General features: G+C 41.2%; 1 protein-coding gene across 4 annotated transcripts; it reads right to left on the minus strand.

Annotated features, from left to right (window-relative positions):
- Positions 1-1,904: 1,904 nt before the first annotated feature.
- Positions 1,905-24,967, minus strand: LOC110497545 (zinc finger protein 271). Of its 4 annotated transcripts, XM_021573697.2 has the most exons (4): positions 24,865-24,967; positions 24,661-24,733; positions 5,643-6,380; positions 1,905-5,241 (listed from the first exon to the last, which is right to left on the minus strand). In XM_021573697.2, exons 3-4 carry the CDS (start codon positions 6,211-6,213, stop codon positions 2,411-2,413), a joined length of 3,402 nt encoding a protein of 1,133 aa, XP_021429372.2. In that variant the 5' UTR covers positions 6,214-6,380; positions 24,661-24,733; positions 24,865-24,967; the 3' UTR covers positions 1,905-2,410. The 4 variants fall into 4 exon arrangements, with proteins under 4 accessions (XP_021429372.2, XP_036810376.1, XP_021429373.2 ...); XM_036954481.1 differs by lacking the exon at positions 5,643-6,380 and having other exon boundaries at positions 24,865-24,961; XM_021573698.2 differs by having other exon boundaries at positions 6,315-6,380; positions 24,661-24,927.
- Positions 24,968-25,172: the final 205 nt, after the last annotated feature.

A 25,172-nucleotide genomic window follows, 5' to 3' on the forward strand; every position in this document is an offset into this window, starting at 1 on the left:
AAAAATGTGAAAAACATGGGCCGTCCACTTCAAAACAGATTTGACATTTAACCAGAGGGACTCAAACTGACAAGATGATTTATTGTCTTGAAGGATCAGGACATCTCTTGCCTTCACCACACAATTTAAAGGCAAAACCAAACAAGGGCATTAAGCAAAAACAGAGATGGGCAACATGTGGAGTCAATGACAAAGAGACGGAACAGTAACTGTTATTATCTCCCATAGTCTAGTGTTTAGCCTGATTTTCATGAAGTGTAAGCCGGCTGAACTCACTACAACAGTGGCCTTATAGACTTTAACCAGTGTTTTTTCTGGTTAGGTCACATGATCAGGATAAACTCAGGAAACTGACCCAGTATTCACTTACTCAAGCATTATGGCGAGGTCACAGGCACAGCAGTTTCCACAGTGACCACACAACTGCCCAAAATGGCTGCCATGCACAATGCACCAGAGATGGGTGATACTACCGGGTGTGTCACCGTCTCCTCAGAGGTGTGGTTCAGTAAACGGCAGCAAATCTGTCAGCGCCGCCAGCCCTGTCCTGTTATTAGGGAAGCAGCTGCATCACACAGGAAAGTTGATCAGTCAATAGAGCCATTTACCAGAAATGTGAGCGATTCAAAACATTGGCGCAACTTTACTGTCCCTCATCATTCAATTCCCCTCATCTAGAGTATAAGCTTTCTGGTGCACGCAATACTTTCTATTATGTTTTCCCTTTGGTGTTACTAGTGCAGTTATTCCTTGTTTGGTAACTACTAATTCTCTGTGGACTCAGATAAGTTGCCTGGAGAATCGTTTTACAGCGTCCTTGTTTCATTTTCCTGACCTAGTAAACTACATTTTGTTTATGGAGAGTATATCAAGTTGATAATTTGAGCTCAACAACAACCCATGTCAACCTAGAGACAGAAATCTAGAACCTGGATCCTATCATCCATTGAGTAAAATGCTTGCAGCCCACACGGACCTGGCCTCTCTCTGAAACAGGGGCAAGTGTTATTGTGGAATGTTCTGTTTAAACGATCTCAAGGCCCTGTACTCAGCTGGAGGGCCCAGGCTCCAGGGTTAGTTAGGGCTTGTTCTACAATGGGTTTGAGGGAGAGAGGGGTGGATATTGATGAATGGGATAACAGGGGGTAGAGTTTTGACCCTGGCTGCTGTTCACTCACCTAAACCTTATTGAGCACTAATGAGTTCTGATGAGACGCAGACCCTACTGTACTACAGAGAAAGACTCCTCAATACTCCTCTTCTGAAAGTTGCCAGGCTGCTTTCAGGCATAATGTAAACATGATATATGAGACACAGGGCAACTGAAGCACAATGTATGGATTCCTGAGTGTTCCTGAGATTATTTGAACATGTTATGGACCCATAAAAAGTGACTGACTTGAACTGTACCATCTGAAGTTCAGGTAAATAAATGGTATTTCTCTGCTTATAAACCTATTGCTTAAAATAAACAAAATATAAAATATATAAAGTTATCAATATGATAGCAGTAAATGTGCAATCAATGAGCTTTAAACATAAATGGTTGGGTGTTTTTCAGTGAGGATGAGAGGATATGTTCAAATGTGGTCAAAGCCAACACTGCCATCTGCTGGTGAAATTAACAGTGTGCACAATTGAAACTTTCACAATCATTGATTGTGGGAGACTACATCCTTAGATCTGCCCCTATAATACAAGCATTCTAGGATAATATTTAGCTTTAGGATGAGCACACTAGAGCAGACCTGTACTGGCTCTGACATTTCATTTTCACAATCCTTTTTAGCACGGTTCCAGCAATTATGGATGTGTTACCAGAACAGTGCAACATGACTCGGCTCAGTAAAGGTACAATTATTACACTGTGTCCATGCAGTACATTTGAAAGGACTGGATGGGTGTCACAGGAAAAGTATCTTTATTATCTGACATCAGAATAATTGACCAAACAGACATTTAAACCACTTCAAGTTACAGTTGAGTAGAATTGTAGCTTATCTAAACAAAACAGAAAAAAAAGGTACTTTAACTACCTTAAGGAATGCTTGGTCTCTGTCAAGATGTCCACTACCAGAATTACTGGTCAAATATTTGACAAGTCAGTACTAATTGAGTATGGCAATACCTAGCTTATCTATTGTGAACCTCTTATGCTAAGTAAACAGTATATTTACATGCCAACTACAAAAGGTGATCTAAGCATGGTAGCAAAGTAAAAGTCTAAATATGGTAACATAGTAATAATTAACACTCCTTTTCCATGTTCAGGCCATCATACTATTCAGATAGCTATTCAGATAGGACAATGATTGTGTTTTGTGACCTGGTGTCTCTTAAAAAGGTTCCCAATTGGGAAATGTTGATCCCATAGTCAAAGCAGTGGTATGGCTTCTCACAAGTTTAGATTTTACAGGTTTACAAAACTCTTTTCATATCCAGTACAGTCATAAAGAGATTCTCCAGTGTGGGTTTGCTGATGTGCTCTAAGGCCAGAAATCTGCCTGAAACACTTCCCACAGTCAGAGCAGCGATGGGGTTTATCTCCAGTAGAGCGCATGTGAGGAGGCATATGCGTAACCTGGTGTGTTTTTAGATAATCTAACCGGGTGAAACATTTCTCACAGTCAAGACATTGATACGGTTTTTCTCCAGTATGTTCACGCTGATGTATCTTTAAGTGTTTTCCGTGGCTAAACTGTTTCCCACACTCAGGGCAGACATAAGGCTTCTCCCCAGTATGCATTCGCTGGTGGTCTGTAAGGTTGCCTAGTTTACCAAAGCTCTTTCCACAGTCAGAGCAAAGGTATGGTTTTTCTTGTCTATGTATTATTCTCTGATGATTTTTCAATTGGGTGGAATTATTGTAGCTTTTCTCACATTCAGGACATTGGTATGGTTTCTCTCCATTATGCGACATAATATGAACTTTCAACCGATCTGATCTTGTGAACTTCTCATCACAATACGTACAATGAAAAGGCTTCTCTCCAGTATGTAACCGCTTGTGTTTTTTCAAATTACCTTCTGAAGATAATCCTTTCCCGCACTCAGAACAGTGGTGAGGCTTCTCTCCAGTGTGTATCCTTTCGTGTGCTTTTAGGTCTTCTTCTATAAGGAAGGTAAGACCACAGTTAGAGCACAGGTGAGGCTTCTCTCCAGTGTGTTGTTGTTTATGTCTCTTAAAAGGTCTCCAAGATGTAAAACTTTCGTTACAGTCTGGACAGTGGTGACGGGGCTTCTCTCCAGTGTGTGTGTACAGGTGATGGTTAAGACCTGTTTGTGTTGTGAAAGTCTTTTCACACTGAGAGCACTGGTAAGGTCTCTCACCAGTGTGTATACGCACATGTTCTTTAAGATGTGATCGTTTTGAGTATCTCTTTTCACAGATGGGGCACTGGTGAGGCTTTACCCCAGTGTGAGTTCGCTGGTGGGCATTAAGGTTGCCCAGTAGAGCAAAGCTCTTTCCACAGTCAGAGCAAATGTAAGAAGATGCTGTATGCACTGCTCTCTGGTGAACTTTTAATTTGCTAGAATCATGGAATTTCTTCTCACAAACAGGGCATTGGTAAGGCTTCTCTTCAGAATGTATTTTCATATGATCTTTTAACTGGTCAGCTCTGGTGTACCGCTTATCACACTGTGTGCAGTGGAAAGGTTTCTCTCCTGAATGTAACAGCTTGTGTTTCTTTAAACAACCTGCGGTAGAGAAATTTCGCCCGCAGTCAGAGCAGTGGTGAGGATTCTCTGTGTGAATCCTTTCATGTGCTTTTAGATCTTCTAATACAGGGAAACTAACACTACAGACAGAGCATTGGTGAGGCTTCTTTCCAGTGTGCTTGTGTCTTTTCAATTCCAATGCATTTGAGAAATATAAATTGCAATTTTCACAATGGTAAAGTTTCTCTCCAGAGTGTGAGGACAGATGCCGCTTAAGATGTATTTGTTTTGTGAAAGTCTTCGCACACTGAGAACACTGGTAAGGTCTCTCACCAGTGTGTGAACGCAGGTGTTCTTTGAAATGTGAAGCGCTATGGTATTTTTTCCCACATTCAGGGCAATGGTGAGACTTTCTCCCAGTGTGTGTTTGCTGGTGTTCTGTCAGGTTGTCTTGTTGAGCGAAATCTGTTCCATAGTCAGGGCTACGGTCAGGTTTTTTGACAGTATGGGCCATCTCTTGACATTGGTTTTCTACACTTCTGGTAATTGATCTATTCTCAGAACCAGGCTGAGAATCAGGCAGCTCCTCAGCATGAGTCTTCATATGTTCTTTCAACTCCTCTGAAGTACTGTACCTATTCTCGCAATGCAGACAGTGGAATGGCTTTTCTCCAGAATTTACTTGCAGGTGTTGAATAAGATCAGAACTTTTTTTGACAGCAAGTGACATTTCCTGACATTCTTGTTCTTCATGTCTGGAACTTGGTGACCTATTAGCAGAACTAGGCTGAGAATCAGGCTGCTCCTCATGAGTCATCATATGATCTTTTAACTCATTTGACCTCTTGTCGCATTGCAGACAGTGGAAAGGTTTCTCTCCCGTGTGTAACAGCATGTGTTCCTTTAAAGTTTCCTCAGTGGAGAAACTTTGATCACAGTCAGGGCTGTGGTGAGACATCTCCACCTTGTGTAATAACAGGTGGTCTTTAAGATTTGACTTCATTTTAAAACTCTTCTCACACTGACCACATTGATAAGGCCGCTCCCCAGTATGTGCCATCATATGGACTTTTAACTGGTCTGATCTGATGAACCTCTTGTCACACTGATGGCAACAGAAAGGCTTAATCCCTGAATGTAGCCGCTTGTGTTTCGTTAAATACCGCACTGTAGAGAAAGTTCGCCCACAGTCAGAGCAGTGGTGAGGCTTCTCTCCAGAGTGCACTGGCAGGTGTTGATAAAGATTTGAACTATTAATGAAACTCTTGTCACACTGTGAGCACTGGAAAGGCCTCTCACCACTATGTATTCGCATGTGTTTTTGAAGACCTGCATTGCTAGAGAATCTCTTCTTACATTCAGGGCATTGGTAAGAACTCACAGAAGAGAAACATTCATCGCTATCTGAACAGTGGGAAGACGTCTTTCTAGAATGTGCCTGCAGGTGTCGTTGAGGGTGTGATAGTTTTGTGGAGCTCTTCTTACGTTGAAGGCTCTTTCCTTTGTCAACTTCCTGGTGTTGCATGCCTGATGTAGACAATGCCTCCACTGATGAGTCTGAGGACTCAGGAGGACACACTCCTGTACGAATGACAACAGAAAAACGTGTCAGTAGCTGCAACAAGTTACACTATATCAACTTCGGAAAGGAAGAGGTGCAAAGCTCGCTCACCATTAATTTTTCATTTAATTAAACAACTATTCAAAGATTGATGTTTTAGCCTTATTAAATTAACTTCATCTGAACATCAAACTTTAACTGTTAAATAAAATATGTTAATGATGAGCGAGAGTGTGCACTTTTTCCCATTTCAATGCACATTTTTTGGGGGGGGGGTCGCACCTCAACTTACATTGGTTAAGTGCCCTCCACTTCTTTCCACAATATCAACTTTGCATGATAATATCAATTGTGCTCTCAAGTCCAATGTGACGTCATTACCACTTTTAGTGGATCTTTAATACAATCTGTCTGTTCATACCTGCATTAGCAAAGACTGAAATCATATCCTCCTCCTTTTCCACTTTGATGTTGAATCTCTGCCCCAGCATAAACCTGCAGTCCTCCAGCAGCACTGTTGCATCCTGCTGTAACGACTGGGCTCCACTGTCACAACCAGGAACCAGTGACTCCCTCTGCTGGGGTATAATGAGCCACTCTGGAGCTGGATCTGCCAACTGCCTGTTGTTGGGTAGCCAAACCCCTCCCTCATTCGGTTCACCATCGCAGCTTGCTTGTGAGCTGTCCACCTCTACAGTCGCTGACTGGCTGGGACTTGTTGGCACATTGCTAGCATCTTTCTGTATTCCTTTGATGTCTTCTTTCAGTTGGAGTAACTGAGAGATTCCCTGGTCCTCTGAATCCATTAGGATTACATTTTCACAATACTCCCCTACTATACGACGCAATGAGCGTTGACTCTTTCCTTTGACTTCTGATCCATCCTTGCCCCCTATTCCACAACGGTCGCACAAGTAATGTAGATTGTCCTCAGATAAAGTATATAAACTCAGTTCAATTTCGTCCAACAACGTTTCCCTCTCCCGACTCATATTGCCCTACTCACGTCACAACCACGACCGGTTAGACAGCAAGCTTTTGCAATGTCTCGGACATTTTGCCCACTTCCCGTGTGATATGTGCTGATGCTCACATGAAAATAAAGCTGAGTGTTGCCTCCAGGATGCCGAGAATTTATCTAGGACATGTCCTCGCTCTCCTGAAATAAAATCACACACAGAAGGGGAATGAAAATCAGCCTGCCTCCACTTGTTCCCCACTGACACTGTATGAGCTTAAGGTAAACTAATACTAAATGTTTACTGAATGGCACCACAAGCATTTCCACCGAAACATTAACATTGTTTAAAACAATATTTATTGGACTTGTTCCTGGAGTGCCACAGGTAGGCAACTGTAGGGTTGTGTCAACCATCACATCTGATTTAATCACATCATCAAACAGTGGGCTAATTGGCGAAATTCAAAACACCAGTGCCCAGTTTCCCGAAAAAGATTGAACATACCAGTACTTTCCGATTTGGTATACCCCAACAGAATGCTGTTGGTCATTAAAATTATTAAATGTCAGTAGACCTCTGATTGGCCTGCTCATCCAATGAGCCAACATTACATAGTGTTCTATAAGGAAATGGCAAGCATTTTTGAAACTATGATACAAGTTTGAGGTGGGGTTTTTTGTTTCTCCAATTTAAGCTTTGGCTACAAAGAGTATACTGTAGGATGAGTCAAAAACCTTATTTGGGTAAGAGTTAAAAGAAAATTAACTTTTAAAAGTGAGATTTTCACTGGACAGTTACTTTAAGCTTATGAATGCTTTAAATTATGTATTGTTCCTATAAAAAAGATGTCACATGCATTTCCCAATACTTTCTTTATATTTTACCTTTATTTAACCAGGTAGGCCAGTTGAGAACAAGTTCTCATTTACAACCTGGCCAAGATAAAGCAAAGCAGTGTGACAAACAACAGTTAAACAAATGTAGTCAATAACACAATAGAAAAATCTATGTACAGTTTGTGCAAATGTAGAAGAGTAGGGAGGTAGGCCTGAGGTGAAATAATTACAATTTAGCATTAACACTGGAGTGATAGATGTGCAGATGATGTGCAAGTAGAGATACTGGGGTGCAAAAGAGCAAGAGGGTAAGTAATAATATGGGGATGAGGTAGTTGGGTGTGCTATTTACAGATTGGCTATGTACAGGTAGAGTGATTGGTAAACTGCTCTGACAGCTGATGCTTAAAGTTAGAGAGGGAAATATAAAAGTCTCTAGCTTCAGCGATTTTTGCAATTCGTTCCAGTGGCAGCAGAGAACTGGAAGGAAAGGCAGCCAAAGAAAGTGTTGGCTTTGGGGATGACCACTGAAATATACCTGCTGGAGCGTGTGCGTGTTGCTATGGTGACCAGTGAGCTGAGATAAGGCGGGGCTTTAACTAGCAAAGACTTATAGATGACCTGGAGCCAGTGGGTTTGGCAACGAATATGTAGCGAGGGCCAGCCAACGAGAGCTTACAGGTCGCAGTGATGGGTAGTAAATGGGGCTTTGGTGACAAAACGGATGGCAATGTGATAGACTACATCCATTTTGCTGAGTAGAGTGTTGGGGACTATTTTGTAAATGACATCGCCGAAGTCAAGGATCGGTAGGATAGTCAGTTTTACGAGGGTATGTTAGGCAGCATGAGTGATGGAGGCTTTGTTGTGAAATAGGAAGCCGATTCTAGATTGAATTTCAGATTGGAGATGCTTAATGTGAGTCTGGATGGAGAGTCTAACCAGTCACCTAGGTATTTGTAGTTGTCCACATATTCTGATGCTGGGAGGGTGCGGGCAACGATCGGTTGAAGAGCATGCACTTAGTTTTACTAGCATTTAAAAGCAGTTGGAAGCCACGGAAGGAGTGTTATGGCGTTAAAGCTCATTTGGAGGTTTGTTAGCACAGTGTCCAAAGAAAGGTCAGAGGTATACAGAATGGTGTCGTCTGTGTAGATGTGGATCAGAGAATCACCAGCAGCAAGAGCGACATCATTGATATATACAGAGAAAAGAGTTGGCCCGAGAATTGAACCCTGTGGCACCCCCATAGAGACTGCCAGAGGTCCGGACAACAGGCCCTCCGATTTGACACATTGAACTCTGAGAAGTAGTTAGTGAACCAAGCGAGGTAGTCATTTGAGAAACCAAGGCTGTTGAGTCTGCAGATAAGAACGCAGTGATTGAGAGTCGAAAGCCTTGGCCAGGTTGATGAAGAGGGCTGCACAGCACTGTCTTTTATCATTATATTATATGATATTGTTTAGGACCTTTGGCGTGGGTGAGGTGCACCCATGACCAGCTCAGAAACCAGATTGCATAGTGGAGAAGGTACAGTGGGATTCGAAATGGTCGGTGATCTGTTAACTTAGCATTCGAAGATTTTAGAAAAGGCAGGGCAGGATGGATATAGGTCTATTACAGTTTGGGTCTATAGTGTCTCCCCTTTGAAGAGTGGGATGACCACGGCAGCTTTCCAATCTTTGGGAATCACAGACGATATGAGATGTTGAATAGGCTAGTAATAGTTATATATAACAGTTATAATAGGGGTTGCAACAATTTCAGCAGATAATTTTAGAGAGGGTCCAGACTGTCTAGCCTGGCTGATTTGTAGGGATCCAGATTTTGGAGCTCTTTCAGAACATCAGCTGTCTGGATTTGGGTGAAGGAGAAGCTGGGGGGGATTGGGCAAGTTGCAGCAGGGGGTGCTGAGATGTTGGCAGGGGTAGCCAGGTGGAAAGCATGGCCAGCCAAAGAAAAATGCATATTGAAATTATCGATTATCGTAGATTTATCGGTGGTGACAGTGTTTCCTATCCTCAGTGCAGTGGGCAGCTGGGAGGAGGTGCTCTTTTTCTCCATGGCCTTTACAGTGTCCCAAAACTTTTTAGAATTAGTGCTAGAATCAAATTTCTGTTTGAAAAAGCTAGCCTTAGCTTTTTAACTGACTGAGTATATTGGTTCCTGACTTCCCTGAAAAGTTTTCATATCGCAGGGGCTATTCAATGCTAAATTCACCATGTAGAGAGATCGTTCATAAGTGCGTCATTGGTGCATGTGTTGATACAGAGAGGACTGAAAAGCAAAGCTGCTCTCGGAACAGCTTTCTCCTTTAAAATCGTACCTTTACAATTATTTCACAATAATGACAAAGAATCAGCTCCAAGAGAGATGTTACAACCTTTAGTTGCAAATATTGAGGCAGCTTCAAGGGGAACAGAAGTAAAGCTAAGCAAAGAGATGCACTAATCCACTAATACTAAAAACACGCATTTAAGATAAACATAAATATTTGTAGTACTTTGAACAACGTTTATTTGAGGATGTTTGAGGTATGGTCAGCATTGTAAAACAGTCAATTCTGGGACATCGACATGTCTTAAAATAGGCAGAAAGCTTGAATTCTTGTTAATCTAACTGCAGTGTCCTATTTACAATAGCTATTAGAGCAAAAAAAGACTATGCTATTGTTTGAGGATAGTGCACAACAATAAAACACTTATCACAGCAACTGGTTTGATACATTCACTTCTGAAGGTAAATAACATACTTACATTCAGTAATCTTGCTCTGATTTGTCATCCTGAGGGTCACAAATAAAATGGAGCATAGTTTTGATTGTTAAAATCCATTTTTATATTAAAATGTAGGAAACGTAGTTACTGGGTTCTACAGTTTGAACCCCCTGCTGTCTCTGGCTCCACCCCGGCCATCTAGATGCGGGAAGGTTAATGTATATTCTGTAGTGAAGCTAACAATCCATCATGTATGACATTCCTGGGAGTGTGTAAACTATAATTTTTTATTACCATAGCATGTTTGTATGTTCTCTATAGTTATGTACTTGAAAATGTATAAATTGACCAATTCGGCACATTTGGGCAAACTCCTGGCAGACCTGATACAAAATATTGTGCAATGAAGTAATTCTTCACTGGATCAGTCAAAAACTTTACACACCCACTGCTGATAACTTGTGGACAACATCTAAATTACACCTAGAATCCTCTCTCAATGTATGGCTTTTCTCTTGCATTTCGAAGATGAAAAGGCATGTTTTTTTGTTGGTATTATCTTTTACCAGATCTTATGTGTTATATTCTCCTACATTAATTTCACATTTCCACAAACTGTTTCCTTTGAAATGTTGAAGTGTTTCCTTTGAAATGGTATCAAGAATATGCATGTCCTTGCTTCAGGTACTGAATAATTTTGCACGCCCAATTTTTCAGTTTTTGATGTTAAAAAAGTTTGAAATATCCAATAAATGTCGTTCCACTTCATGATTGTGTCCCACTTGTTGTTGATTCTTCACAAAAAAATACAGTTTTATATCTTTATGTTTGAAGCCTGAAATGTGGCAAAAGGTCGCAAAGTTCAAGTTTACTTTCGCAAGGCACTGTATATATATATTTTTTAAAGGGGCCGATCCTTAAATGGGAAATTTCAAAATTGTTCAACATTTTCATCTCCAGCACCAGACCAACACCAACATATGTGAAAATGGTGTGTTTCTATGTTTGATGTAAAAAATACATTTAAAAAAGTGTTTCAAATGACAACCAAATAGTAGGCAATGCCTACTCACAAATTTGTCAAAATCACACAATGCACACCAGGGTCACTGGAAACACTCATCTTCCTCTATCTTTTTTACAACTAAAAATAGAAATACACAATTTTCACATATGTTGATGTTGGGCGATGCTGGAGATGATGAATATGAAGTAGAACAATTGTGAAGTTTCCCTTTAAGGTATGAAACTTTATACAATTTGTTTTCATGTTTGTTATTATTTTTCCGATTGAATAATTAAGATGACTCAGAAAATGAACTTTTGACACCTGGTGAGAGAGCTAGCTATCTAACATTGTTAACTAACAGATAGGGTTTGTGTCCAATCAAAAATACAATTTGACCACTGGGTAAAATAATTGTGCAGATGATCTAAGAAAATTAATGGTCCAAACCTCATGTCTCGATCATAAGCCAATCAAAAGTTTTTGGATGTCCAGAATTAGGGTGACTAAATTAATGGAGAAAAAGTGGTCAAAAATCTGGAAAATTGTAAAGCGTATGCTTGACTCTGTGCAAGAATTAAGGCTACTGGCTAACTGATGGGCTCACTTTCCCATTGAATATGTCATCTTCTCGAATCCGCAAGACATAAAACAATAGAGGTAAGATGGATAGTTTGAGACATGTAGTATTTTCATATACACTTCATATTAATTTGAAATTCCCTTTCTGAGATTTCTCACAAAAACAAGCGTATCGCTTGGATATGTCAGAGCACTGAGCGTATAAAAATGTGTATTTTATTTTTTCAAAGCCTTACATTTAATTCAACTAATGCCATGCTAATTTAGGTTTTTGAGACCCGCCGAAACAACTTTGAAGAAGACAACCACTAAATGTAAAATCCTCAAAAGCTGTTAAAATAAACCTGCAATGTAGGCTTGGGAACACAAGGGGTGTTGTTTTCAAATCCCACTGATACTCTGTAATTCAAAGGCTAACAAAACGCAAGTTACATTGCTATAATGCTAACAAGTACATGTAACATCTCATAGAGAATGCTAACTAAATGCTAATGAGCACCATGAACATTTTCTGAACAAACTATACAAGTAACTAAAAAAATGCTACTCAGTTTGCTGCAGCACAATACAAATATTAGCCAGCAAGGCTCTTGACACAGGAGGGGATGCTCTGCAGTTGTTACCAAGCGAAAGCTTGATTTTGGAAGGAGCCAACCCCTTAGCTAGATAGCTAACTTGCTACTAAATTAGCTAACCAAATGCAAGGCAAAGCATTTAGCACATTTTAAACAAACATTTTGTTGCGAATTCCATACTGTAATTAGATCAGTTTATAGCAGCATGTGCAAGGTGGTAACCAACTTAATTAGAAGAGTAAAACTTATTTTTGTCATACCCGTGGTAAACCGTCTGATATACCATGGCTGTAAACCAATCAGCATTCAGGGCCCGAACCACCCAGTTTATAATTAGACAGGACAGGCAAGTGACAATTTTCTGACAATTGTGCTGTTTATTAAATGTGCCAGATGTTAAGAATAGAGGTAAGAGGACACACAGTGTACAGGCAAGTGAACGTTGCCTGCTAGAGACATTTGGCTTGCCTGGGCCCAGATATGTTTATGATGACTTGCAAACTCCTACTGTACTCTTGTAGTCATGCCATGTTACTTTAAGAGTTGGCTGCATATAGGAGTTGGCTATACAAACAGATCAAAAAACCAGGCTAACATTTGCCTGATTGTCAGAGCAGAAAGAAACTTCAAGGTACTGGAGGACTACTCTCAAAATGATTTGCTTTATTAGAGGAATGATAGAAAGAAGAATGACAGTTTGTTTATTATATTTTGTAACTCCAGATAAATCATGACAGTATCTCAGATGAATGTTGTAATCTCAGGGTTATTATAGCAATGTAACTTGCATTTTGTTTTCAGGTTTGAATGAGAATGTACTCCCCTAACCTTTCAGTAAAGTTCAGGGTGTATTCATATTATTTGTGTATGTCTTTCCCTATATGCAAGACTAACTGCCATGTGTACTTTGTTTTGGTGCAGATATGCCTTTAATATATTGTGGAGTGGGTAACAAGTGCGGTCTAACTTTATTAGCTGGGTGCTCTGCCATATGTGACTGTAACCAAGTTTCCATCCAAGTTTTTTATGCTGAGTAAAGTAGCTTGGATAAAACATGTCGTTACGACAGGCTTGATGGAAACAGAAAATGGGTTGGTAAACTTAACAAACGTCGACAAAACAAAATATTCTAGACACGTGGTATCTTTTTGTGTCAGTAAAATAAATGCTTGAGATTGCAGTGGATCATTTTTTTTATGCACAGATATGGAAATTAAAAAAACAAAATTGACAGTTAAAGTCGGACGTTTACATACACCTTAGCCAAATACATTTAAACTCAGTTTCACAATTCCTGACATTTAATCCTAGTAAAAATTCACTGTCTTAGGTCAGTTAGGATCACCACGTTATTTTAAGAATGTGACATGTCAGAATAGTAGAGAGAATGATTTATTTAATCTTTCATTTCTTTCATCACATTCCCAGTGGGTCAGAAGTTTACATACACTCAATTAGTACTTGGTAGCATTGCCTTTAAATTGTTTAACTTGGGTCAAACGTTCCTGTAGCCTTCCACAAGCTTCCCACAATAAGTTGGGTGAATTTTGTCCCCATTCCTCCTGTCAGAGCTGGTGTAACTGAGTCAGGTTTGTAGGCCTCCTTGCTCGCACACGCTTTTTCAGTTCTGCCCACAAATTTTCTAAATCGGATTGAGGTCAGGGCTTTGTGATGGCCACTCCAATACCTTGACTTTGTTGTCCTTAAGCCATTTTGCTACAACTTTGGAAGTATGCTTGGGGGTCATTGTCCATTTGGAAGACCAATTTGCAAACAAGCTTTAACTTCCTGACTTACATCTTGAGATGTTGCTTCAAAACATCCACATAATTTTAATCCCTCATGATGCTATCTATTTTGTGAAGTGCAAAGCACTTTATTTTCGGGCTGGTAGGCTAAAGCGTTTGGCAGTTATGCCTTCATCAGAGCATCCTCTGCTAAATAGAACTCGATTGAACATAAAACTGATTTGATGGCAATATATAGGCCTATGTAGCCTATACTGTAGTAGACTATTTATCTTTAGGGCAGCTATCCATTTTCATTTCAAGCACCTTTCTATCATTTGCTTGTTTGTAACAATTGCAAAGACATTGGGACATTGTATTTGTAGTGAACTTTGTTCTTAAGTTATCAGCAGTCACAGAGAGACAAATAAGCATCTTGATTCTATACCGAATTTAAAAAAAGAAAAAATGCAACATGTAAAGTGTTGGTCCCATGTTTCATGAGCTGACAAAGGATCACAGAAATGTTCCATATGCACAAAAAGCTTATTTCTCTCGAATTTTGTGCACAAATTTGTTTACATCCCTGTTACTGAGCATTTCTCCTTTGCCAAGATAATCCAGCCACCTGACACGTATTGCGTCAGATAACAACATTGACGAATACGCTGATTCGGTGTGCGAGTTCATTAGAACGTGCGTTGAAGATGTCGTTCCCATAGCAACGATTAAAACATTCCCTAACCAGAAACCGTGGATTGATGGCAGCATTCGTGTGAAACTGAAAGCGCGAACCACTGCTTTTAATCAGGGCAAGGTGTCTGGTAACATGACCGAATACAAACAGTGCAGCTATTCCCTCCGCAAGGCTATCAAACAAGCTAAGCGCCAGTACAGAGACAAAGTAGAATCTCAATTCAACGGCTCAGACACAAGAGGCATGTGGCAGGGTCTACAGTCAATCACGGACTACAGGAAGAAACCCAGCCCAGTCACGGACCAGGATGTCTTGCTCCCAGGCAGACTAAATAACTTTTTTGCCCGCTTTGAGGACAATACAGTGCCACTGACACGGCCTGCAACGAAAACATGCGGTCTCTCCTTCACTGCAGCCGAGGTGAGTAAGACATTTAAACGTGTTAACCCTCGCAAGGCTGCAGGCCCAGATGGCATCCCCAGCCGCGCCCTCAGAGCATGCGCAGACCAGCTGGCCGGTGTGTTTACGGACATATTCAATCAATCCCTATACCAGTCTGCTGTTCCCACATGCTTCAAGAGGTCCACCATTGTTCCTGTTCCCAAGAAAGCTAAGGTAACTGAGCTAAATGACTACCGCCCCGTAGCACTCACATCCGTCATCATGAAGTGCTTTGAGAGACTAGTCAAGGACCATATCACCTCCACCCTACCTGACACCCTAGACCCACTCCAATTTGCTTACCGCCCAAATAGGTCCACAGACGATGCAATCTCAACCACACTGCACACTGCCCTAACCCATCTGGACAAGAGGAATACCTATGTGAGAATGCTGTTCATCGACTACAGCTCGGCATTCAACACCATAGTACCCTCCAAGCTCGTCATTAAGCTCGAGACCCTGGGTCTCGACCCCGCCCTGTGCAACTGGGTACTGGACTTCCTGACGGGCCGCCCCCAGGTGGTGAGGGTAGGCAACAACATCTCCTCCCCGCTGATCCTCAACACTGGGGCCCCACAAGGTTGCGTTCTGAGCCCTCTCCTGTACTCCCTGTTCACCCACGACTGCGTGGCCACGCACGCCTCCAACTCAATCATCAAGTTTGCGGACGACACAACAGTGGTAGGCTTGATTACCAACAACGATGAGACGGCCTACAGGGAGGAGGTGAGGGCCCTCGGAGTGTGGTGTCAGGAAAACAACCTCACACTCAACGTCAACAAAACTAAGGAGATGATTGTGGACTTCAGGAAACAGCAGAGGGAACACCCCCCTATCCACATCGATGGAACAGTAGTGGAGAGGGTAGCAAGTTTTAAGTTCCTCGGCATACACATCACAGACAAACTGAATTGGTCCACTCACACAGACAGCATCGTGAAGAAGGCGCAGCAGCGCCTCTTCAACCTCAGGAGGCTGAAGAAATTCGGCTTGTCACCAAAAGCACTCACAAACTTCTACAGATGCACAATCGAGAGCATCCTGGCGTGCTGTATCACCGCCTGGTATGGCAACTGCACCGCCCTCAACCGTAAGGCTCTCCAGAGGGTAGTGAGGTCTGCACAACGCATCACCGGGGGCAAACTACCTGCCCTCCAGGACACCTACACCACCCGATGTCACAGGAAGGCCATAAAGATCATCAAGGACATCAACCACCCGAGCCACTGCCTGTTCACCCCGCTATCATCCAGAAGGCGAGGTCAGTACAGGTGCATCAAAGCTGGGACCGAGAGACTGAAAAACAGCTTCTATCTCAAGGCCATCAGACTGTTAAACAGCCACCACTAACACTGAGTGGCTGCTGCCAACACACTGACACTGACTCAACTCCAGCCACTTTAATAATGGGAATTGATGGGAAATGATGTAAATATATCACTAGCCACTTTAAACAATGCTACCTTATATAAATGTTACTTACCCTACATTATTCATCTCATATGCATACGTATATACTGTACTCTATATCATCGACGGTATCCTTATGTAATACATGTATCACTAGCCACTTTATACTATACTATGCCACTTTGTTTACATACTCATCTCATTTGTACATACTGTACCCGATACCATCTACTGTATCTTGCCTATGCTGCTCTGTACCATCACTCATTCATATATCCTTATGTACATATTCTTTATCCCCTTACACTGTGTACAAGACAGTAGTTTTGGAATTGTTAGTTAGATTACTTGTTATTACTGCATTGTCGGAACTAGAAGCACAAGCATTTCGCTACACTCGCATTAACATCTGCTAACCATGTGTATGTGACAAATAAAATTTGATTTGATTTGATGTGGCATATCAAGAAGCTGATTAACACTAGAACCGCCATAGACCTATGACATTTGTAAAAACATTTTTCTTTGTAATTAAAAAAAAATTAAAAGCCATGTCCTGCTCCTTCCCTGACTTTTCCTAAATGTTTGTATGTCAGAATTTTGAAAATCACAGACAGAAAAGTATTAGCGGTCACACTTATTCCCAACTTAACCCACTGAGAAAATGTGCTGTAGGACGTTGGTACCCAGCCAGGCGCATCTTTCTCCTCACTGAATGACACATGGATGAATGGGCAATAATTGTGCACCTTACTTCACAACAATAAGGAGGGTGAAGAGGTTTGTTTAAATTAGAAAGACAAGTGTAATGATTAGTTTGTGTTATGCCTATATCAGCAGCAAATCATTTGACCGCTCTGTAAAAAGAAGCTGTTAACCTCTTGAAGCTAGGGGGCACTATTTTTATTTTTGGAAAAAGAACGTCTCCAAAGTAAACTGCCTATTTCTCAGGACTAGATGCTAGAAAACACTAAAGTTTCCAAAACTGTAAAAAATATTGTCTGTGATTATAACAGAACTGATATTGCAGGCGAAATCCTGAGAAAAATCCAATCAGGAAGTGACTCTTATTTTGAAACCCCTGTCTTTCTATGCATCCCTATTGCCCATTGAAAGGAATATATTTTATTTATTTATTTTACCTTTATTTAACCAGGTAGGCTAGTTGAGAACAAGTTCTCATTTGCAACTGCGACCTGGCCAAGACAAAGCGTAGCAATTTGACACATATTAACCAGATTCCTTTTTCTGTGGCTTCCCTAAGGTGTCTACAGCCTTTAGACATAGTTTCAGGCCTTTATTTAGAAGAATAAGCGTAAACGTCCACATTGCGTAAGTGGTCAGTTGTTGGCTCTCAGTGTGATTTTTGCGCTAAACAGAGAGGTAGCCATTTTTCCTCCCGGTCCCAGTGAAAAGCCAACTCTCCCGGTTGATATAGTATCAAATAGATATTTGAAAAACACCTTGAGGATTGATTAGAAAAAATGTTTGCCATGTTTCTGTCGATATTATGGATATCATTTGGAATTTGTGTCTGCGTTGTCGTGACCGCTATTTCCGGTGGATTCCTATGCATAACGCATCAAGCTAACGGAGGTATTTGGATATAAAAAAATATCTTTATTGAACAAAAGGAACATTTGTTGTCTAACTGGGAGTCTCGTGAGTGAAAATATCCAAAGATCAAAGGTAAATGATTAATTTGATTGCTTTCCTGATTTTCGTGACCAAGTTACCTGATGCTAAGTGTACTTATTGTTTTGTCGAGCGATCGATATACTTACAAACGCTTGTATTGCTTTCGCTGTAAAGCATAATTTCAAAACCTGAGATGACTGGGTGTTTTGCAATATTGCACTTGTGATTTCATGAATATTTTCTAGTAATGTTATTTGTCTGTGGCGCTATGCTATTCAGTGTTGCTGATGACAATTATCCCGGATCCGGTATGGGTGGTTCAGAGAGGTTAAAAGTTGTCGTCACGGCAAAGGGTGGCTATTTGAAGAATCTCAAATATATTTTGATTTGTTTAACACTTTTTTGGTTACTACATGATTCCATATGTGCTATTTCATAGTTTGATGTCTTCACTATTATTCTACAATTTAGAAAACAGTAAAAATAAAGAAACACATCAATGAGTAGGTGTCCTAAAAAAAACTTTGGACCGGTAGTGTGTACACACACACACATATGTGGACACCCCTTGAAATGTATGGATGTGAGCCACACCCATTGCTGACAGGTGTATAAAACAGAGCACACAGACATGCAATCCCCATAGACAAACATTGGCAGTAGAACGGCCTTACTGAAGTGCTCGGTATCTTTCAATGTGGCACAATCATAAAATACCATCTTTCCAACAAGTCAGTTCCTCAAATTTCTGCCCTGCTAGAGTAGTCCCAAGCAACTGTAAGCGCTGTTATTGTGAAGTGGAAACGTCTAGAAGCAACAACAGCACAGCCACAAAGTGGTAGGCCACACAAGCTCACAGAATGGGACCGCCGAGTGCTGAAGCACGTAAAAAAATAGTCTGTCCTCGGTTGCAACACTCACTAGAGTTCCAAACTGCCTCTGGAAGCAACGTCAGCACAAAAAGTGTTCGTCTGAAGCTTTATGAAAAGCCTAAGATCACGATGGGATATGCCAAGCGTCAGCTGGGAGTGGTATAAAGCTCGCCACCATCGGAATCTGGAAGAGCTGAAACGCAGTCTCTGGAGTGATGAATCACACTTCACCATCTGGCAGCCGAAGGACAAATCTGGGTTTAGCGGATGCCAGGAGAAGACTACCTGCCCCAATGCATTGCGCCAACTGTAAAGTTTGGTGGAGGAGGAATAAGGGTGGAAGTGGAATCTTAACGCTAGGGCATACAATGCCATTCCAGACAAGTATGTGCTTCCAACTTTGTGGCAACAGTTTGGGGAAGGCCCTTTCCTGTTTCAGCATGACAATGCCCCTGTGCATAAAGTAAGGTCCATACAGAAATGTTCTTTGAGATCGGTGTAGAATAACTTTACCGACCTGCAGAGCCCTGACTTCAAGCCCATTGAGCACATTTGGGATGAATTGTAATGTTGACCGAGAGCCAGGACTAATCGCCCAACATCAGTGTCCGACCTCCCTAATGCTCCTGGGTGAATGGAAGCAAGTCCCCGCAGGAATGTTCCAACATCTAGTGAAAAGTCTTCCCAGAAGAGTGGAGGCCCATGATTTTGAAAAGAGGAATGAGAACCGGAATGGGAACTGATACTTAGTTGACATGGACCGTTGGGAGTTGGGAACCAACGGCTTACAGTATAATGGCATTAGGTATATGGGCATTCGCAATGCACACCTTGGCATTGTGCATCTGAAGTAGAGAATAGCTTAACTCACACTATTTACATATCATTTTTAAATTGAGAACATATGGCTCAACAATAATAGTAGACAATGTAAACTCAGAAACAAAAAAGAAACGTCCTCTCACTGTGAACTGCGTTTATTTTCAGCAAACTTAACATGTGTAAATATTTGTATGAACATAAGATTCAACAACAGACAAACTGAACAAGTTCCACAGACACGTGACCAACAGAAATTGAATAATGTATCCCTGAACAAAGGTGGGGGTCAAAAACAAAATTAACATTCAGTATCTGGTGTGGCCACCAGCTACATTAAGTACTGCAATGCATCTCCTCCTCATGGACTGCACCAGATTTGCCAGTTCTTGCTGTGAGATGTTACCCCACTATTCTACCAAGGCACCTGCAAATTCCCAGACATTTCTGGGGAGAATGGCCCTAGCCCTCACCCTCCGATCCAACAGGTCCCAGACGTGCTCAATGGGATTGAGATCCGGGCTCTTCGCTGGCCATGGCAGAACACTAACATTCCAGGAAATCACACACAGAACAAGCAGTATGGCTGGTGGCATAGTCATGCTTGAGGGTCATGTCAGGATGAGCCTGCAGGAAGGGTACCACATGAGGGAGCAGGATATCTTCCCTGTAACATACAGCGTTGAGATTGCCTGCAATGACAACAAGCTCAGTTTGATGATGCTGCGACACACCTCCCCAGATAATGACGGACCCTCCACATCAATCCCGCTTCAGAGTACAGGCCTCGGCTCATTCCTTCGACGATAAACGCAAACCGATAAACGCAAAGCCAACTATCACCCCTGGTGAGACAAAACCGTGACTCGTCAGTGAAGAACACTTTTTGCCAGTACTGTCTGGTCCAGCAACAGTGGGTTTGAGTCCATAGGCGACGTTATTGCCGGTGATGTCTGGTGAGGACCTGCCTTACAACAGGCCTACAAGCCCTCAGTCCAGCCTCTTGCTAATTGCGGACAGTCTGAGCACTGATGGCGTGATTGTGCGTTCTTGGTGTAACTCGGGCAGTTGTTGTTGCCATCCTGTACCTGTCCCGCAGGTGTGATGTTCAGATGTACCGATCCTATGCAGGTGTTGTTACACGTGGTCTGCCACTGCGATGACGATCAGCTGTCCATCCTGTCTCCCTGTAGCGCTGTCTTAGGCGTTTTACAGTAAGGACATTGCAATGTATTTCCCTGGCCACATCTGCAGTCCTCATGCCTCCTTGCAGCATGCCTAAGGCACGTTCACACAGATGAGCAGGGACCCTGGGCATCTTTCTTTTGGTGTTTCTTTTGGTCAGTAGAAAGGCCTCTAGTGTCCTAAGTTTTCATAACTGCTTGTTCATTAATTGTTTATGGTTAATTGAACAAGCATGGGAAACAGTGTTTAAACCCTTTACAATGAAGACCTGTGAAGTTATTTGGATTTTTACGAATTATCTTTGAAAGGCAGGGTCCTGAAAAAGGGACGTTTCTTTTTTTTGCTGAGTTTATATGAGGCTAATCATTACACAAAATGTTGTACATGCCTTGTGCTGCCATGAAATGTTTTATTGCAAATCCAAACCTTGTAATCTAGGTGTGGAAATTTCTGGAAGCAGAAGATGGGACCCTTAGCTTAAAACATACATACAACTACAACCAAGTTCCATGCCAGATAGACCATCTGGGAGAAAAGTGAGTGGCACTTGGAGACGCCACTGCGATAATGAAGATGGTTTGCCTAAGACTACCACAACAATTACATTGTCTATGCTAAACGTGTTTTAATTGTAAAGAAATAAAGTAGTTGGGCTATAAGAAATACTTTTTTTTCAATGGGGCTGGGCAAAGCAGAGAAGACAAAATATTTGGTCAATTTCACCCATACAACAATATCGCCTATTAAAGTACATTATTTTTACAAAATCATAAACAATGGTCTAACTTACATTTTAAATATTCATACGGTTTAAGGGGGGCGGCAGGTAGCCTAGTGGTTTGAGCGTTGGGCCAGTAACTGAAAGGTTGCTAGAATCCCGGAGCGGACAAGGTAAAAAATCTGTAATTCTGCCCCTGAACAAGGCAGTTAACCCACTGTTCCTAGGCCTTCATTGTAAATAAGAATTTGTTCTTTAACTGACTTGCCAAGTTGAACAAAAAATAAAAAGGGGGCACTGTTGTTATGACAAGGTGAAGGTGCTCAACCCAAACGGAATCATTCAGATCAACCAAAGCACAGCATATAAAAATCATATCACCGCCTGGTACGGCAACTGCACTGCCCACAACTGCAAGGCTCTCCAGAGGGTGTCACAGTCTGCCAACGCATCACCATGGGCAAACTACCTGCCCTCCAGGATTGCCTACCCTTTGGTTTTGAACTACTATAGCTAGCTAACTAACTTAGTATGTCAGTATGTTATATATAAATCGAGACAACACTGGAACTAGATATGGAACGCCGTTTGGGTATTTCAGTGTCAAAAAACATACACATCACTATTTGAAATGTCAAATAAGCTTGTTTACCAATCAGGACCCAAATATGACATCACATAATAATTTATCACATTCATTCATTTTTTACGTAGTTATTACTCCCTCACTCATATGTCACAACGATTCACCGATATGTATGCTATGATGCTGGTAAAATTGTCTGGCGCTGGACACTTCTGCAAGCTTTGGACAGTGCTGGTCGTAAAAAAGCTAGCTAGCTGATGGATGCAAGCAATGTTCTTCCCCTAAAACATAGCAAAACGACATATGTTTCAGTAGCTATAGTTAGCTAGCTATCTAGTTAAGTGTCATCATCTAAAATACTCTAATTTATAACTCCGTTCTTATTTGATTAATGGTGGTCAGACCCACCTATGTGGAGCTAGCCACAATAAGGATTAGCCACAATAGTGGAATTTGCGATTTGCCTTCAAAATAAGTCTCAATGAAAGTCATGCAAATAACACAAACAGTGGAATCATGCCATAATGGAAAAGATCATGCTAAACGAGGTTGGAATGTTCTTATATAAATTCAACAAAAGACAATTTGTTATTTTGACAAAAATCAGTTGAAATCACACTGAAGACTTTAGAATTGAATTGGGGGCATACTTATTTCACTGTATAACCTTACATATGGATTGTGGATCAATGACATGGGGCATCAGTCTATTCAATGACACCGAGAGAACATTAGCGTTGTAGCTCTTATCGCGGGACTATGAAATCACCGGGGGCAAACTACCTGCCCCCCAGGACACCTACAGCACCCGATGTCACAGGAAGGCCATATAGATCATCAAGGACAACAACCACCCGAGCCACTGCCTGTTCACCCCGCTACCATCCAGAAGGCGAGGTCAGTACAGGTTCATCAAAGCTGGGACCGAGAGACTGAAAAACAGCTTCTATCTCAAGGCCATCATACTGTTAAACAGCCATCACTAACACAGAGAGACTGCTGCCTACACACAGACTCAAAATCATAGGCCACTTTAATAAATGGATCACTAGTCACTTTAATAATGTTTACATATCTTGCATTACTCATCTTATATGGATATACTGTATTTTATACCATATATTGCATCTTGCCTATGCCGCTCTGTCATTGCTCATCCATATATTTATATATTCTTATTCCTTTACTTAGATTTCTGTGTATTAGGGATTATTATGTAGTTGAAGAATTGTTTGATTCCTTGTTAGATATTGCTGCACTGTCAGAACTAGCAGCACAAGCATTTCACTACACTCGCAATAACATCTGCGTGTGACCAAAACATTTTTAATTTAGCCACACTTATTGTACCAGTCAACCTACCGTGTGTATTGAACACTATTCCAGAGGAAAAAAACAATACAACGTGGATGGTTTGAGCCTGATAACTCAAGGACTTTGGGGAAAAAAGCACTAGGGTACTGTGTAGGCTGATACCTAACGATTGGAGATCAATGAGATGGGGTAAGGCTGTACAGTGCAATATGAATGTCAATATGCACAATAAACTGACTGTGGAGGTGATTTCCCACAAAGTCCCGCAATAACCTACGATGCTAATATTTCCGTGAACTCTTCACAGTTGTGTTCTCTGGGTGTCACCAAGTAGACCGATACCCCTATTTCATTGCTCCACATTCCAACCATGTTTAACATGATCAAGTCTAAATATGGCCTGATTTCACCAATTGTAACCGTATGCATCAATTTCAAAGAGGGACTTTTATTTTAAAGGTCAACTGCAAATTCCACTATTGTGGCTAATCCTTATTGTGGCTAGCGTCACAACATAATTCGGTCCAGTCAAACCATTGAATAGTAGTCAAATGACGCTAGCTGGCTGCTTGTAAAGTTAGTTTTGGGCATCAGGGTTAAATGTCGGACTAGCTAGTTATTTCAATAGGAGAACAACAAGTGACTACCTAGCTAATACTTACTCATATGGATTCCTAAATCATTGCTAAGAATATAGAAAATGATTGCAGTTTCTACTGTTTGTTTTCAGGCTGGTTGCTTATAACATCTGTATCGTTTGATCCTAATCTAATTTCAAATGCTCACACAGACGAACAAATAATGCCTTATTACCAACGCGGTATTGTACAGCTTTGACATTGATCGTAATGGTGGCGCTTGGCTTGCACATGCAAATTCAGCACAAACAACATTCTATTCTATAATAATACAATTGTGTTATTTGACTTGTCAAATAAATTAAGCTTATTTGACACGTGAAATAGTGTTTTGACACACAAAGACCCAAACGGCGTTCCATAACGAGACGCTAAGTAGGTTAATTTCACTCACAAGCTTGACGATTTGAGAATGTGTAACGCTACCATGCTGAAAAGTAAAATATTTGTAATCATTCTGACTTTTCAAGGTTCAATTGCCTAGCTGTTTAGAAATACTGGCTAACTAGCGATATAGTTCGTTTGGCGTTCTCTTGCTAGCTAACGTTACCGTAGCTAGCTGCAAGTGATTCGAACAATGCACATACTTTGACCGCGTGCGCGCGTTTCTCATTGGTAGGTACATTTCAGGACTAAGACATTCGACTTCTCCTGACAAAGCAACATTAGCAATGTATTTAAAAGGTGAACCAAAATCGGACCTTTTTACATACCTGCTTCTCCAAGAAAACTGCCTTCTCTCTGAAGACGCTGGCCTGGATGCGGTTGCCACCAAGTCAACATTGGCTATACGTAAAAATTATTGGAAACAATTACTTGTTTTTTAGTCTTAATTCAAGGTTAGTCATAATGTTAGCAGTGTGATTGCGTTTAAATAATTTTAAGATGAGAAATGGTAATACTGGTGAGGTTATTACTCTGTGGTAGTTAGTGGCGATATCTATACGGGATCCTTGGGACGTAACTGCACTTCTTCTATGAGATGTAACGGCAGTTGGCATCCAATTAGTTGCATTACCGCCACCTACTAGACTGGAGTACAACTCCCTTCTACTTTACTTGAAAAATCAAATCAAAGTTTATTTGTCACGTGCGCTGAATACAACAGTGAAATGCTTACTTACAGGCTCTAACCAATAGTGCAAAAAAGGTATTAGGTGAACAATACTAAATAAATACCCTATCATCTAGCACTATACTCACTAATTTCAAAATTATATAAAAT

Source organism: Oncorhynchus mykiss, chromosome 19 (genome assembly GCF_013265735.2).
Source record: "Oncorhynchus mykiss isolate Arlee chromosome 19, USDA_OmykA_1.1, whole genome shotgun sequence".
Taxonomy (NCBI): Eukaryota; Metazoa; Chordata; class Actinopteri; order Salmoniformes; family Salmonidae; genus Oncorhynchus; species Oncorhynchus mykiss.

Excerpts from the sequence above, each read along its gene's own strand:
- LOC110497545 (XM_021573697.2), bottom strand. The coding sequence starts at position 6,213 with ATGAGTCGGGAGAGGGAAACGTTGTTGGACGAAATTGAACTGAGTTTA. Across the intron at positions 5,242-5,642 it reads TTCAGTCTTTGCTAATGCAG|GAGTGTGTCCTCCTGAGTCC; the intron begins GTATGAACAGAC and ends TCATTCGTACAG.